At 40.5% G+C, this 16,483-nt stretch overlaps 1 protein-coding gene across 3 annotated transcripts; it reads right to left on the reverse strand.

Moving 5' to 3' along the window:
• Positions 1-430: 430 nt before the first annotated feature.
• Positions 431-16,222, reverse strand: SFPQ (splicing factor proline and glutamine rich). Of its 3 annotated transcripts, XM_064281688.1 has the most exons (12): positions 15,251-16,222; positions 14,315-14,503; positions 13,424-13,725; positions 13,234-13,329; positions 12,348-12,544; positions 12,164-12,248; positions 11,694-11,811; positions 11,167-11,215; positions 10,965-11,086; positions 2,119-2,166; positions 1,501-1,591; positions 431-530 (listed from the first exon to the last, which is right to left on the reverse strand). In XM_064281688.1, exons 1-10 carry the CDS (start codon positions 16,109-16,111, stop codon positions 2,143-2,145), a joined length of 2,043 nt encoding a protein of 680 aa, XP_064137758.1. In that variant the 5' UTR covers positions 16,112-16,222; the 3' UTR covers positions 431-530; positions 1,501-1,591; positions 2,119-2,142. The 3 variants fall into 3 exon arrangements, with proteins under 3 accessions (XP_064137758.1, XP_010593498.2, XP_064137757.1); XM_010595196.3 differs by lacking the exons at positions 431-530; positions 1,501-1,591; positions 2,119-2,166 and adding an exon at positions 3,729-8,427; XM_064281687.1 differs by lacking the exons at positions 431-530; positions 1,501-1,591; positions 2,119-2,166 and having other exon boundaries at positions 10,293-11,086.
• Positions 16,223-16,483: the final 261 nt, after the last annotated feature.

The raw sequence follows: 16,483 nt of genomic DNA on the forward strand, positions 1-16,483 counted from the left end.
AGAGAAATCAACAGTGTGATTATACTTGTTTATGAGGCAACAAATCAATACTCTAGAACCATCACCTGACACTTCTTTTGTGATATACAGACGCTGCATATACAACGGCATTCTGCCTCCACAATCTAGGGACATGGAGTTAAAAATACTAATATTAATACGGTACGTTTAGGAATAAATTAAACACCATAAAGAATGAAAGCAATTTTAAAATGTTGATGGTGGTCAAACAGGTAAGTTAGGCCAAGGAGGAAGGGTCATAAAATTGATTAGTAGTTAAAAAGCAGCTGCCTAAAAGGCCTTGAGAAATAGGGTCCTGAATTACATATAATTTCTCTATCATATGAAATTTTCTTTATGCCACTTAGAAACAAGGTGATGACATACAAGGAAAGTCTGGAAATAATCTTAAGAACAAAACAAAAACAACCAGATTTTAAAATGTTTCTCTTTATTAAAAACAAATGGGTTGTTGTCCATTCCTCCTTGCTCTCTTCCTCACTGGTTTTCTGAACACAGCTCACCTGATCCTGTCAATTGAAGGATATGATTACTCCAAAGACATTAAGAATCAGGTTAGCAACTTTGAACTTTCTAACACCAAAGGGATATTAATTCAGGGATGTGAATTAGTATCAGTATTTAATGACCTATTAAAAACTAAGGTTTCTTCAAAATGCAGAGATTATTTCAGAACCGGACTTCATCAACCCACCTAGCTGGTAGAAAATTCAATTTCATTTCCATTTTCTACAAGGACTTTGCAGCAACCAGACTTTTAGGAGATCTCTAACATTAAAGGCTCCCTGCCCCCGCCATAAACTGGCACCCTGTTCTCTACTTACGGCCCTCCATTATATTATCCTTATTTCTTCCCTACTTTCTACCCTCTAGAGTTTCCCTACTCTTTTTGTTAGACTGCAACCTTTGATTATGACCATCCTCTGAACTCCAGTGATATCTACATACACAATTCATACCAGATCAAGGGCCATAAGGTTTGTAAGTTTCATTGGAACAGTTATGTCTATTTGTTTACACACTGTTTATGATCTTTTTCCAGGTTAACAGCAGTTGCCCTTTAAAAGTCTGCTGACCTTCTATTAACTTAACATTTGTTATCAGTTTATTATTTTCAAGTACAGGTGAGCTAATGATGTAATAGCTATTTGGGTGAGAAACAGGGAACTTCAAATTATACAGAACCCTCCTCAGCATGGTGCTACAGACAGATGAATATATACGGTTTTTAATAAGAATGCTAGTACTGGTTTTTCTGAAGCTTCAGTCAAACCAACAGCCATGGCCCTAAAGCTTCAGAGAGCTATTAAATGATTCCATATTTAAGAATTATAAAACCAAAAGCAGAGTATTTCCTATAAACTTTAACACAGAAGAAATTAAAATGAGATATCCACACACAAGTACTGTTATTGCTGTACCACCCAAGAGTACTTCTGCAGGCAGTTTAGCAGAATTAAGAAAAATCACTCAACCTACCTAGATTCTTGGTCAGTCTGTGACAACCTGTGGCTCCCCTTCTTGGCTGGCTCGTGCTGTGCGATGTCGTGAGAAAAAATGTCTTCTCCACCTGTTATTAAAAATGTAATTTTATTTAAAAACAATATTCAGCAAATGACAGGACCTTCCAACACTGTTAAATTCTTTTAAATTTCCTTCACATGTACTTACAAAATTTTCCCTTCTCTTACGGATGACTAGTTGTTCCTGTACCATTTAATTAATAAGTAATAAAGAATTTTATGGATATGCTGGATCAGTCCAAAGTTGAATTTAGAGAACTAAAAATGTGGCATTTTCCCATTAGTTCAAGCCTTCTTTTCTGTTCTGTAGGATTATTTACTATATGGCCATTCATTTTTCTTGATCTCTTGTGCTACTGATTTGATATTTTTACAACAAATATGACCCACTTTCTATCCCACCCACACACAAATCTATTTTCCAGAAGAAAATTATAGGATTATCACCTCAGGAGAGGTTAACATCTCAAAACAAGTTTCATCTCACATAGCTAAATAAAATTATTCAACCATTGAACAGAAGATAAGTTAAACCCAAAGTTCTCTGTAAGTCAAGATCTCTAAGTAAACTTACTTCAAGTGAATGAGCATTCCAGTATCAGCCAACACCAATCATTCTTACCTAAAGAATAATAAGAAAAAGTTTATATAGAAGACAAAGGTATAATATAAAGGTTGAAAATGCTAGTTAACTTCAAAATTTAAAGAGCAAAAACCAGAGACAAAGATTGGGGGCAAGTTACAGCATAAAAAAATAGAAGAAAACTTCAGGGGTGGAATCTAAAATTATTCTTACATGAAATAAATAAAGCAGACACTGAATTAGAATGAAAACTTCATATTCTCTTAAATACAAAAGCCTAGCTGCTCCTTTCACCAGTCTGAGCACAATGAAGTTTGACTGCAACCCAAAATATACTATCCCTTATGTGAAGGTATGTGACAACGTTTACCCTACCCAATAAGTTTTAACATTAACTCTCTTTTTATGTAAAAACACATACCCTGCTCCCCATTTCAAGTATGTCTTCTATTCTCAGGCAGACTGACCAACTTCAACAGGAGTCCTCCAAGAGTGCCCACCCCATTCCACAGTACGCAACACTGCAGTTGTTTTCCTACAATCCTAAGTATCTGCCTTGTTCTTTCCCTTTGTCTTTACTGAGTTTTAAGCTGGGGCAGGGAAGCTATGCCTTACTAGGATAACAAAAAACCCTTCAGTTTTTCTGAGGGAGAAGACATTCACCTTCCCTATATGCCTGGCAGGGCCACGGTGCACAAAAAACAAGATCAGCCTTAATTCAAAAGTTCCAGGTTTTTCTCCCTTCCTGATCGTCAGTTACTGCCAAGGATGTATGAAATAAGAGTTCCCTGTTGCACATGTACCATCCATAAGGGATACTATATCGTTTTGCATTCTTCCCCCATTCTCCAGATTATCCTATTCTGTGTCCAGCCCCTTTACTCTCAAAAAACAAAACAAAACAAAAAAACCTTTCAGCACTGGTGTTCAAAAGCAACATTTTTATGGTTGATGGTTTACCAACAACTGTGAGATTTCCATAGTTAAGTCTTAAAATTGCCAATCATTATCTAGCAGCAATGACAGATGATTAGAAACAGTCAATCCTGGTTTTTTCCCCTAATAGGCAGTCATTTGAGAACTGCACTAGCTTACAGAGCACTGAAACATTATCAGCTAAAGCCAAAACCAAATAAAGGCCCAGAACAAACATCCTGGCTGTCTAAAACCTGTCCAAAATCATTTATGGAAAGGCAGTAAATGCAGGACTTGTGAATCATGTCACTGCAGCTGACAATGATTAACAATAGGAGACATGCAACCCCCGTTAAGATTATAAAAGTCCAAAACTAGTCACACGCATCTCTTTATTGGGAAAAAGTGAGACTATTATGCATTCTTTGTAAGTTTGCAACCTTGCATGAAGAGCACCCACTGCATTTCTTTCATCTTTCAGAAAGCACCGGTATCTGTTCCAAGGGCCTAACAGTACGAAAATGCATTCTGGCATCACACCTCTGAACTTCAGGCTGTTCTCATGGAAAATAATTTGGTTTGTAACCAGACAAGACTATGAAATACAATGCAAGCACCTGGGTATAGCGTTATTACTGAAAGAAACCCACTTATTCACAGCTTTTCGAATGTGTGCTTTTTAAAAAAAACTGCACTAAGAGTCACAATTTATAACTACATACAAATTAAAACTAGTAAGAACAGATGTCTTAGTCACAAGATTTCTCTCATTCTAAAGTGTAAAGGCCTAGTCATCTTGAAATAAGCAGAATAAAGCAAAATTAACCCCCCAACCCAGTGATGTTCGTATTATCATACCAAGTATGTTCTCTGAAAAAACTTGTTACTGGTAAGAAATAAACCTCAGCTTTTATCTATAAGAATCCTATCGCTAAATCACGGCAGCAAGTTGCTGGCCACCGATTTAACATTGTCAGCCAGAGGAAGCTCCCGTCAGGGTTCTAAGCCAATTCAGTGACATGTCACTTATTGAGCATTGTGTTTGATCTGCATTACGTAACAGAGCTAAGCTAAGCCAGTCGTCATTTCATCTTCAATTAGGAGTCAGAAGTTTGCTTCAATGGCCTACATACATTTAAGTACAAACCTGTCCCCACCTTTGTGAATTGTTTGCCGAACAGCAAGCTATTTTTCTTGAGACAATGGAAGAAAATTCTCAGTCATGAAGAGTTTTCACCAGCCATTTATGCAAAGTAAATCAAACTTTCCAGTTACAGAGCAGAAAGTAGTGCACACGAAAGCTGTTTCTCATGCATGCTAGCTAAGAACCAGTTCAGAGACCAAACAATGTAAGTTGAATTGAGGTCTGGAACAAGATTTGATGGAAAGCTTAAGTCCATGCTTCTTAACCAGCAAAGAAAGTGCTTTTGAAGACTCATGTTTTCTTGTAATTAAACATTTGAATTATGAAATCACATCCCTAAAACTAAGGGAATCAAATTGAAAAAGCTACTCTGAACATTTGCCCATCATCCTACAAGATACGACGAAGTCTTCCATTGGGAAATGATTCCCAACATGTATTCAATTGCAGGCAAGTCAACGTGCCACACCACTTTCCCCCAGGTTTAGAGTACAGATACATTTAGAGAAGTCACATAACTTGGAACTACTCATATTAGCTTCCCATGTAAGCCCAAGGTAGGCAGTAATGACAGTATTCCCATGGAGTCGGTTTTTAAAAATTTTAAATCATATTACAAAAAACTGTTCTTTAGTCTTAATTCACTCAACCTGCAGAATTACCACCAAGATTGCACACTGAAATTACTAATAGTGCTGACCTCTGGGCAGGTCAGTTTGCTACAACCGAGACTAATTATCACATGCTTTAATATAGAAGTCCACATCAAGATGCTAGAAGCACTCTACTTCCCAAGTATGGTTTGGTTGGTTCCCTCTCCCCCACACCACTGATGTGTTCCATGTTATCTTCAGTTACAAAGCAACTAAAGAAAACCACACAAGTTGAGTCAGACACACCGAAGAATCATTTGCACTTTTTATCTAAGAACTGCAAGAGCACTGAATTCTGCCTGACAAATTACAGCTCTAACCCCAAACCCACACAGTTTTTTTGGGATATAAACTAACTTTACCATACAAGTGTTAGGTGCTGCACTGTAATTTCATTGTCAGAAGTGTGATGTCAGAATGCCCATGGAATAAAAGTACATAGCAAGTCACCAAGTTAGATTATATTGCTTGTTACCTACCTGTATGCAGTCGGCAATGAGAATCTTGGAGCAAGCAGGAATACTACATCCGGGTCCTAATGTCCATTGCCATTTGCGGTACTACGTTCCTCACAGTTACGCACTGCAGAAATGCTGGCTAAACGCAGTTATGTAGCAGGCCACTACTTTAATAGTGCATAATCGCAGTCCAAGAACACCAGAAAGCATTCCGCCACAACTTAGTGGCTTGCCCAAGAGAAGCCAAGTATCTACATTTTTATCTGCCATAATATGCCACTTATAATAAATTGCACAGCCGTAACATTACAATTTCCCAAATTGTAGTTTATATATTAGTGCTATATCTATACAGAGTGGTAGGGTCTATAGTACTTCTTACGAGTTTAACTAACGTTCTAACCAGAGATGATTATGGTTTCTCTAAATAATGTAAGCCCATAGGTTAAGCTTATTAGCTACCTATTAAACATACCAGGGTCTTAAGAGAATGCAGTTTTTAAAGATTGGGAAGAATAAGTTTAAAAACGACCAGGGTTCCTCTTAAAATTATGACAGAAAGTGAAGAGGAGGAGATGGGGGCAGGTTGTTTCTCTGAATGAGAAAAATGGCTTAAATACTTCAAAACTACTATCTTCCCTTTCCCACCCCACGTTTCATTAACAGCTTTTAGAATACTACTTTTTAAGATGATTTAAATTCACATTAAGCTAAAAACTATCATATACAAGACTTGTTCAAAGTCTGAGTAGCTTACAACCCTTGGTAGATACACTGCTGCTTCAGTGATTGAAGTCAAAGGTCAGTTGAAACTAAGCAACATTATTTGCTAAACAACGTTTAGCAATTCTACAGCCCACAGTAAGGGTATCAAAAGCCACAACTTCAGGAGATTATCCATTAGCATCCTTCACCACTCTTCAAAGGTACAGTACTACCAAAAGCTTATTTTAGGGGTCTGTGCCAGCATCCCTTATAAAGAAAGGCATGTAATCTGAAAAATAAACTGAAACATTAATTTTATAGGCAGATTTTCCCATTTCCCCGCCAGCCCCCACCCACACACATTCAAGTCACCCTCTGTGGGTGTCCCATGAACACCTCTTATTTTTTTGTCATTAATAAAGTCCCTACAATGCACTCCAATTATAATGGACTCCTTTCAAATCAAGACCCTTTTTTTCTGTCAGAAAAAGCTCATGCGTTATCACCAATTAATGACTTGGGATAAAACTTTCTACTCACTGACATAGTTATGGTAGAACTACCCATTTCCAAGTGTCTTGGTGAATAGAAATGATTCTTTCCTTCAATAAGCACACCATGTACTGTGAGTCGCAACCAGAATTTGGTGACAAGCCTTTATACTCCACTAATGTTTTACTTTCAGTATTATCCTGTTTCCTATTCAGAAAGTGCTGGATGGTTTCAACAAAAGGTTTTCCTTTGTACTGAGGCACATCACTGAACTTCAGCCTTTTAACAAAGGTTTGATTTAGAATTTTACTTTTGCCAATTAGCATCAAGAACAGAGGTGAAAAGGAGGAAGACAAATTCCACAGTAGGAGTTCTGATATGTAATGGAAACATAGCTAAGAACAAAGCCAAACCATTCATTACCTTTGCCTACTATTAGGAAGTCACTTCTCCACTAACCTTTTCGCTGGGAATTCAGGCTCCCATTATACTAACAAACAACAGTAAACCATCTAATTTAATATTAAGTCAAATTCCAATGGAAGGAGATTCAATGAAGTTGACAAACTGACAACACCACTGAAACACTCCAAAGCTTTATGGTGGGGAAAAGGAATATTTGTACTGTGTAGCATGAGCAACTCTCCAAATTTAGTGCTACATTAAAAGGAAACTATGAAAAAACAGGTCAACAAATTTACAGTAAGACTAGTTATCTGTAAACCTATTTGTTATTTCTAGTCACCACTAACTCTTAGGAAGAACCAGTATTTTATAGTCCTACAGATTTTGCTCAACAGAAGTAGCACAAGGAGATTTAAGTTACAAAGTACAAATGTATTGCTAGCCCTGCTTTATGGTTACTAAACCTTCCTTCAAGTTGACTTTTTCAGACTAAACCCAATCTTTATAAATCACTTGAAGTAATACATGAAAAGACTTCATGTTTAATAACCTTTAATTCAAATGTAAAAGTTCAATACAAGCCATTTGTAGGGCTTGGAATTTGTTCTTTTAAAAACAAGAATGGGGGAATGCAACAGAATAATCTTCCACTTTTTCTTCAAAAACTTCCAAAGAAAGGATAGATATAGGGCCATAAAAGATCCATTTAGCCAAACCCTCTCTTCTTCCCCTACACCAATGGTTCTGACACCCATTCCATAATCTTAGTACACATTCCTGAATGAAAATTTACAGTTCAGACCATTTAACCATTTAAAAAAAACTTAGCACCAGCTTGCTTCTTATAATGCCAGACAAATCAAATCATGAAACTACTTCAAAATCCATTTTTAAAAAAAAAACAAAAAACAAGGGAATAGTTATTTGTAGAAAGCAGTACTTAGCCTCCAAATAAATTTCCCAGAAATGGCACACACCATTCAAAGGCCTAGATACTCTCATGCTTTCCAAGGGGAATACTTAGCCTAATGTGCACAGAAGCATGAATGGCAAAGCTGAAGATCAGTATTATAACTATTTTTTCTATTTATTTGAAGCACAGTAAAAAAAATTGGTACACTTTGGAAATTCAGTGGCACAAGGTACACTGCCATAACTTGAGGAACATTATACATTAAAAAAAAAAAAGGAAAAAAATTTTTTTCTCCTGTTTCAAACACTGCATTACATAATTTTACCTGCCTAAACAGACCATTTACAAGTATTAGGTCAATAAACTGCTAACATCCATAAAAAGGTAGCTTTTCTTACTAAAATGCAAGAATTTAAAAGGTTGGTATCTAAACAAGAAAAGACAAAACAAACTGGAATGAAAGCCTAGATATCACATCTAAAATCGGGGTTTTTTGTTTGGGCCTTCATACTCTTCTCTCCCTCTACCATATCCTGCTGGAGTTCCAGGCCCCATTCCTCTAGGACCCTGTCCACCCACAGGCCCCGCACCTCCCTGCCCAAAGCGCTCAGTACGCTATTGGAACAGTAATTAACAGTTCATTATATGTAGTTGATGTCCATGTGTGTTAAGTAAATATTTTAGAAGGTTCCGTAGTCAACGTTCGTCGATACAATCACCAATGAGTCGATCCACAGGTACCGGGAACATAGAAAGGAAAAAAGGGTAATTTGAAAATTAGTTTACGATAATACATGCCTTGTGGTATGTTCCCACTTGAGCCATTCTCATACACCTGTTTCAAAAAATAGATCTTCCCTGCAGTGCTAAAAAATTTAAGAATTAGTGCAGATGTGAAAACCCATTCCAAAATGAGTTCTAAGAAATTTCACATCAGATTAACTCACTGAAAAGCTTGCGAACTCACTTTAAGGTCTGAACAGAAAATTTACTTTCCAAGTAAGCCTAACAAGCCCAACCAGACAAATTCAGTTCACTCAATGAAGTGACAAAGACCTACTCACCAGTTAGTGGCATGTGCTGCATAAGAAACCTTGTGCTTTTCAAGATCTTAAGACACATCTGCTAAGTTGCAGAAATACTAAAAGGTTGAAAGTTTTAATAAAATGCTACCAGACTACAAAAAGAAAAAACATAAAAGACTAACAGATTTAGTCACTTAACCAGCACAGTAACTTGATCAAAAAACTTGTTGTTGCCATATTCTCACAGGTATACAACCTTCAGAGCCATCACTATACAGCCATAGACAATATGACCCACAGTACTATTTTGTACTGTAGCAAAATGACTGAACATACAGCCCACCCTTGTATCAGCCCAACTTTTCCCTTTGGTCTTTGAAAAGTCCACTGTCACTCTGCTATGATTCCATGTTTTGGGTTATCTCCCAAAGAGCCTAACACCAAGCATACGTGACTACGCTATAGCAGTAACTTCATTATTCCATTTAGCTTTATTTAATTCTAGATTTAAACAGCAACATACGTACTCAAACAGAAAAACCCTATGGGTAATGCACAGCTGCCTAAACTGTCTTTCAAATTCCACTTAAAAATTGACTAGTTACTGAAAACATTACTCAGGGCTTAAATGTTCCTGTACGTAACTTCAACATGTTTTCTACAAAACACTACAGGGCTACGTAAAAAGGCTTGTTAAGCCTCAATCCTTTATTTTTTCAAAATGTTAAGAAAAAATTTATCATTTTAGTTCATTATGCTCCAAAAGCTAAAATGGAAAATTTTGGAATTTCATAACTAATTATGTTATTACTGTAGCTTAGAACTCAGGAGCTACCTATAACATGCATGGAACACAGAACCTTAACGGGGGGAACATGTCAAATAGATTTTCTAAGTTTGACATGTACCTACACTCTACCTTTTAGGAAGCGTATGTTCCCGTTGCCGTCGAGTTGATTCCGACTCACAGCAACCCTACAGGACAGAGTAGAACTGCCCCATTGAGTTTCCAAGGAGCGCCTGGTGGATTCAAACTGCTGGTTAGCAGCAGTAGCACTTCTCTCCACCAGGGTTTCCTTTAGCATATGTTGCCCACGTATTTTTAGAATTCCATTTGAAGGAAGCTAACAGCATTACACTTAACATCCAACCAGCTGTTTTAATATAAAGTCTTAAAGTACATTTTAACTATTTAAGGCCCCACATTAAATCCTAAAAAGCTCCTGTTTTTAAATGAATTTAGTGAGCTACATACAGAAGCTCCCCTCCTTTGCTAAAAGCCTTCAGGTGTACTATCAGACTCAATTCAGTTGTGAAAATGCACCCTTTTAACCCATCTCTTAAAATGAAAATTCAAGTTCTAATAAGGATCTGTAAAACCCAAATACAGCCACTCAGTCCAAATCACTTCATTGTTCTAAAGCATCCTGACAGGCTATCTTACAGCTAAAACACGATAGCATCAAGAGAGATCTGATCAATTGCATACAAATAGTATGCTTGAAATTACTGATTTTTGCTACCCTCGAGCAAAACAGAAATGTGAGTTTATATCAAAAGGTGTACCTACAGACAGGCCCAACAGGTGGGAAACGACGAGTCAGAACACTAAACAACTCCCTTTTCAAGGGATAGAAGCCACACCAAATATAGGTCCAAGTCCTACACATCACTAAAACATGCCTAAAGCTACAAACTACAAGTCTGATTCATACTTATGGCAAATACCAGCTTAAAGAATGACACATTGCCATTTGATTACTCACTCGGATATAAAATAATCCAATATATTTTAGAATTTGGATTTGCCATGCACTAGGCACTAGAGTTCAGAAGTGCATAATGGAAAGCACCTAAATCTACTTATTGCCAAAGTTAACTTCACATATTGCTAGCAGCATTGACTCTTCATTGGCAACCCTTATCTGTTTAGGTTACCGCACACGGAGTTCTACGTTGCCAAGGTATTCCTCAACATTATGATTTACATGAGAGGGGTACTAAAAGAGGTCCACAGTCACCTACTTTAAAAAAACAAAAAACAAACAAACAAACAAAAAAAAAACACACACGTAAGTCATGAAAATGAGAAATTTCCTTTGCACTATGTCCCACAGGATACATTACCATGTCGCTTCCCATCATGGAACCACTCATGGTTGCTGGTGGAACTCCAGGATTGGCTTCATAACCTATGCCACCACCACCACCTAGAGGTGGAAATTTCTGGCCTCCTGAACCATAGGGATCTAGGAAATAAAAATGCTGATTAAAATTGCACCAAGATACTGCTATCCAATAATACTACTAATTTAATGTTCATGCTTACCTCCCATGTTCATTGTTCCTCCACCACCCATTCTCATGTCTCTTTCTCTCTGGGGGGAAAAAAAAAATCTCTTTCACACATCTGCACTACACCCATACCAACCATTCTTGAGTACAGAGAAATTAAACAAAAAAAAACACAGTAAAGTTCATAAGACCATTTAATTTCTTCACCGCCTAAGTATTTTTTAAGACCAATATCCTGAAAGTCTCTTCCTAACCCACTGAAATCTTTTAGCCCATCCAAGGTGAACAGACAATGAAAGCAAACATACTACACTTGTACTAAAGGGAGCAAAAAAAGCTTTAACGTGAAATATACCTACAAGTTCTGTGTTGCTGTTTGCCTCCCGTGACCCTATCACAGAGTAGAACTGCCCCACAGGGTTTCCTAGGCCGTAATCTTTACAAGCGGATTCTGCTGGCGGATTCGAACCACCAACCTTTCAATTAGCAATTGAGTGCTTAACCAATGTACCACCAGGGCTCCTTACAAGTTCTGTAGGCAGCTCAAATTTGACAACTTACTGGATCCATGTAGCCCATCCTGCTGTAACTTTCCTCTCTTTGGCGTCTCATTTGTTCTTCCATCTCACGTTGACGAATCATCATCTCTTCCTCCCTTCTACGTCGTTCTTCCTCTTGCCTGAAAATATTCATCAATCACATAAACCAAAACGTTACCCTCATCTTTTAAAATTAAATATGATCATGCTAGTAAGATGACTAAGAACTTTAGAAAGTTAAAGAGGAAACAAAAACAAAGGCCTATAAAAAGTGAACCTAGGAGCATAGCACTAGAGATTTCTGGCAAGGAAAAAAAGCTTCATCAATTAATCTTTTACTGTATTCAGTTTTATAAGTTAAACCACCGCCGATATATTTTTAACCCCTGTACTTCACCTGACTCACCTGCAAAACTGACTACATCTTTGCTCTACGTGTCTAAAATATAAACGCTAGTGCAGAAGCAAAACCTTAATTTGACAAAATTTCACCTCAACTGCATTTCTTTGCGCTTCTGCATTTCTTGATTATGAAGTTCCTCCATGCGTCTTAATTCTTCCTGCCGTCTCATCAGATCTGAATATTAGAAAATACGGTTTTGCATTCACGTTAATGAGATTCTGATGAGTTTGAAAAGCAAATGATGCAATAGCTGAATACAGAGAATCTTATTACCTTGACGCAAAAGATTTGCCTGATGCTCGTGATAGGCATCTTCCATTTCACTTTCCAATTTGTCCTTTGCATCTTTCATGTTTTTTTCAACTTGTTCCCTCTGTTGTTTTTCCATTTCATCCAAGGACTTCCAGCGCTGGGAATATTCATACTCAAAGGTGCCATGCTGGGCAAAACGAGGAGGCGTTTCTCTCTCCCTGACGTTGTACAAATTTTAAACATGAAGTAATTTATGGATACAGACAAAAAATACTACCGGATTCCCCCAACGAATTCCTCCAAATACACTGGTCCTTTACTGGCCTGCACGGAGGAAAGATGTGCAGTCTGCTTCTGTAACGATTTCCAGCATTGGAATCTCTATGGGGCAAGTTCTAGTCTGTCCTATAGTTTTGCTACAAAGTCAGAAATGGCTCAACAGCAGGTCTAGCGAGGTTTTGGTTTTACTGGCCTATCATTTTTAATGAGTACCAAATAGGCAAAGACAACCTTGGTTCATACAGTTACGTCCTCGGCAAAAACAATGTCCCAGAATGCTTCAGTAGCAGATAACAAGGGTGTTACAGACAGATCCTAGCTTCTTTGTTTTCCTCCAGCAAATTTCCCACACGAACACTTATTTTTTTCACCCATAAGAAACAAAAATACCTACATTTCATAGAACCGTTTTAAGGACTAAACACGATTCCATGTGAAGGTATACCACACGAACAACAGCATTTAAGTGATACCTTCAAAAGCTCTTAACTTTCTAAGCCTACAGTTTTTAGTAAGAGGTGTATTCATCTCAAAAAATTTTGAATAGGCTAATCAAAACCGAAAAATTACTAGAATTAGTCTGTTTACCTTTCAGATAAAGACTACCAAAAAGTTTAATCAATCTTACTTTTGATACATTGGATTCTTCTGTGCAAGTTTTTCAGGAAGACCATCTTCATCATCTAATTGTTCAAGTGGTTCCACAATGACTGGACGAGGAGTTCTAATAATAACAAAAACGGTTCCACAGCTTTACCGCAACTTTCTTACACAAGTTAACTAACAGGAATTATTAAAAAAAGCACAAGACAACTTACGTTGTTAGTAAGAAAACGCCTTCACTGCATCTTTCAAATGCTTTTCTTGCTGCTGGTTTAGAAGCAAATTCGACAATGCCTTTCCCTGTAGATCTTCCACGATCATCCACAATTACAACAGCCCTTTCAATAGGACCAAACTGGCTAAAGGCTTCTTCCAACAGTTCATTAGAAACGTAAGGTGAAAGATTACGAACTGAAAGGGCAGCAGCATGTGTGGCAAAGCGAACCCGAAGCTGTCTACCTCTCATGGGTGTATCATCAAGTTCAGCTTTGGCAATTTCAGCCAAAGCTCTAGATTCCTGAAAATATCAGACACATTCACGTTAACAGCCTTGAAATTGGCTAACGCTCAGCTCACTCTGAAATTGTCTTAAGCCTAACTCCCACTTCTTTTTCTCCGGCTCATTTCAGACGTTATTCTCCCCAAAGCACTTGAGACCACTCTGAGTAGGAGGTTAAATGTGTCACCCACCCACCTCACTGATTTCTTCTTGTTCCCATTGAGTTGATTCCAACTCATAATTAAATACCAACATTTATACCTTATACAGCAGCTGGAGCCCTAGTGGTAAGTGGTTAAGAGCTCAGCTGCTAACCCAAAGGTCAGCAGTTCAAATCCACCAGCCACTCCTTGGAAACCCTATGAGGCAGCTCTACTCTGCTATACAGGGTCGCTATGCGTTGGAACCAAGTTGATAGCACCTAACAACAGCAGATACACCTTTTCTTTAGAAATAATGAAAATTTTCAAGCTGAATTTATTCTTGCTAGTTTAAAACCAAACCTTTATGCTTCTGGCTAAGATCAAGTGTACAACCAAACCTTCAGTATATCTACCCGTGGCAGCCACAAAAACTTTTGCGTCTACATAAAGTTGGTTACACTCACAAGTTTAATAAATCCGAATCCTTTGCCTTTGTTGATAAAAACTTCTCCTGGCTCTCCGTATTTAGCAAACAGTCTTTTGAATTCATCCTCCGTGATATCAGCAGGTAGGTTCCCAACAAACAACCTACAGCGCTGTGTGTAAGTTTTCTCTCCAGGCCTCCTCAAGAGAGACAAATTGGCTTTGAATCCCTAAAGTAAAAGAAAACGAATTTTCAGACACCAGCGACCTCTACAATTGGAGAAATCCAGTAGTAACTTCAGTCTTGACAAACTGGATGTGTTATCAGATTTTTTTCTCCCTGTTCCGTTTAAGGTGGAAATCAAGGTTTTACCAGATCTCCTAGACTTCCAACATGATCATCAACTCAACATCAAAGAGAAAGCCCAAATCATTTTCGAGAACAGACACCCCCTCCAAAGAATAAACTGTATCAGCAACATCATCAGTCGCATATGCCACGACTGTCCCTGACAGATCTAAATCGCAGACCACCAAAATTAAGTGGTAGTCCACTATGTAAGGGAAAAGAAAATGAGTGAAGTCCCGTAATTACTGACATGACTTTCACCTGCACTGTGAAGACCAGCAGTCTCCCGCTCTCTCCAACTCTACATTTCAGGATCTGCACTACCTCGGTTCCTAGGACCGCCTAGCTTTAACCGAGCCCATCTCGGGCTCTCATCACCTCCTTTCGAAAGCCTCCAGCTTCAAGGCCAATAAAATGGTGGCGCTGGCGGCCACAGCCAGGCCCGCCTAGCGACCCCGCGCTCCCCGCCCCCAGGCTCCGGCGCGGCCGGCCCCGCCCCCGGCCGAGAACACGCGCAGGCGCCCTTTCCGATCACCGACAAAATGGAGACCAAGGAGGGGGGAGGGGAAAGAGGAGTGGGCCGCCGCCATCTTAGAGGAACCGACACGTTGCTCCAGGAGACACTCACCTCCGAATCGGAAATCTTCTCCTCACTGCGGCCGCCTGGTCCGCCGGGCGGGGGCCCCTGATGGTGCTGCTGGTGGTAGGGAAGGTGGTGTTGCCGACCCCCGCGGGGCTCCCCGCCGCCGCGGTGCGGCGGCTTGGGGTGGCCGCCCGGAGCGCTTAGTCCTGGGCCACCGCCGGGCTTCGGCCCACCAGGCATTTTGCCGCCTTTAGGCCCACCAGGTCCTGGGCCCTGCTTAGGCCCCGGGCCCGGGACCCCTGGGGGTGGAGGCGGCGGGCCCCCCGTCTGAGGGGGAGTGGTCGGGACCACACTGCTCGTCGGCGTGGGTGGAGGCGCCCCGGGCGGGGCTGAAGTGACCGCCGGCGGAGGAGTCGGGGTGGGTCCTGGGCCCGTAGGGGCCCCAGAGGTCGGTGGAGTGGCGGGAGGAGCGGAGCCAGGGACCGGTGGAACGTTGCCTACTCCAGGAGCCGGGCCGGGTCCCTGAGGAACGACTGGCTTAGACGAATCCTGTGGCGGCGGCGGCTGATGTGGAGGTTGATGCGGCTGCTGATGCGGCGGTGGCGGCTGCTGATGCGGCGGTGGTGGCGGCTGCTGCTGTAGCGGAGGCTGCTGCGACGGTACCTGCTGCTGCTGCTGCTGTTGTTGCTGCTGCTGCTGCTGCACTTGGTGCGGAGGCGGTGGTGGGATCGGTGGCTTAGGGCCACCCTGGCCCGGGCCTGGCCCCAAGGGTCCGCGGTTCTGACTGAGGCCCATGCCGGGCGGCGGGGAGCGGAAGTCGTGGAGGCCGCCGCGGCCGCCGCCTCCTCCGCGCCGGTGAAAGCCGCCTCCGCCACCGCCGCGACTCCGGAACCGATCCCGAGACATGTCTGTGATCAAGGGACGGTCGAGGCAAAAGCGAAGAAGACGCTCAGGGAACGTGGAGGCCACCTTGCTTCGCGCAAAATGGCGGATGACACAGACAGCGCGCCGCCTTTGTCCTCGTCTTATATAGGCCAGCTGACGTGGCCCCGCCCCCCTCGATCGATAGCTCCAACAGCCAATAGCAAGTACTATACTTGATGATACGGAGTTACGAACCTTTGATTCTTCTTATTGGCTCCCGCTGAGGGGCGGGAGGCATAGAATGGCTGAGGTTTCCATTTGGCCAATGAGCGGGAAAGGAGTTGGCTATAGGCCACTGTGATTTGCTGGGAGCAATTTGAATGGGTACGGTCAGACCAATTTTCCTGTGAAATC

Source organism: Loxodonta africana, chromosome 3 (genome assembly GCF_030014295.1).
Source record: "Loxodonta africana isolate mLoxAfr1 chromosome 3, mLoxAfr1.hap2, whole genome shotgun sequence".
NCBI classification, from domain to species: domain Eukaryota; kingdom Metazoa; phylum Chordata; class Mammalia; order Proboscidea; family Elephantidae; genus Loxodonta; species Loxodonta africana.

Bases quoted from the DNA above. Each gene is read 5' to 3' on its own strand.
- SFPQ (XM_064281687.1), bottom strand. From the start codon at position 16,111: ATGTCTCGGGATCGGTTCCGGAGTCGCGGCGGTGGCGGAGGCGGCTTT. The intron at 14,504-15,250 runs GTGAGTGTCTCC...CTTTTACTTTAG, and splicing joins AGAAGATTTCCGATTCGGAG to GGATTCAAAGCCAATTTGTC. The intron at 11,216-11,693 runs GTAAGTTGTCAA...TTTTCCCCCCAG, and splicing joins GGATGGGCTACATGGATCCA to AGAGAAAGAGACATGAGAAT.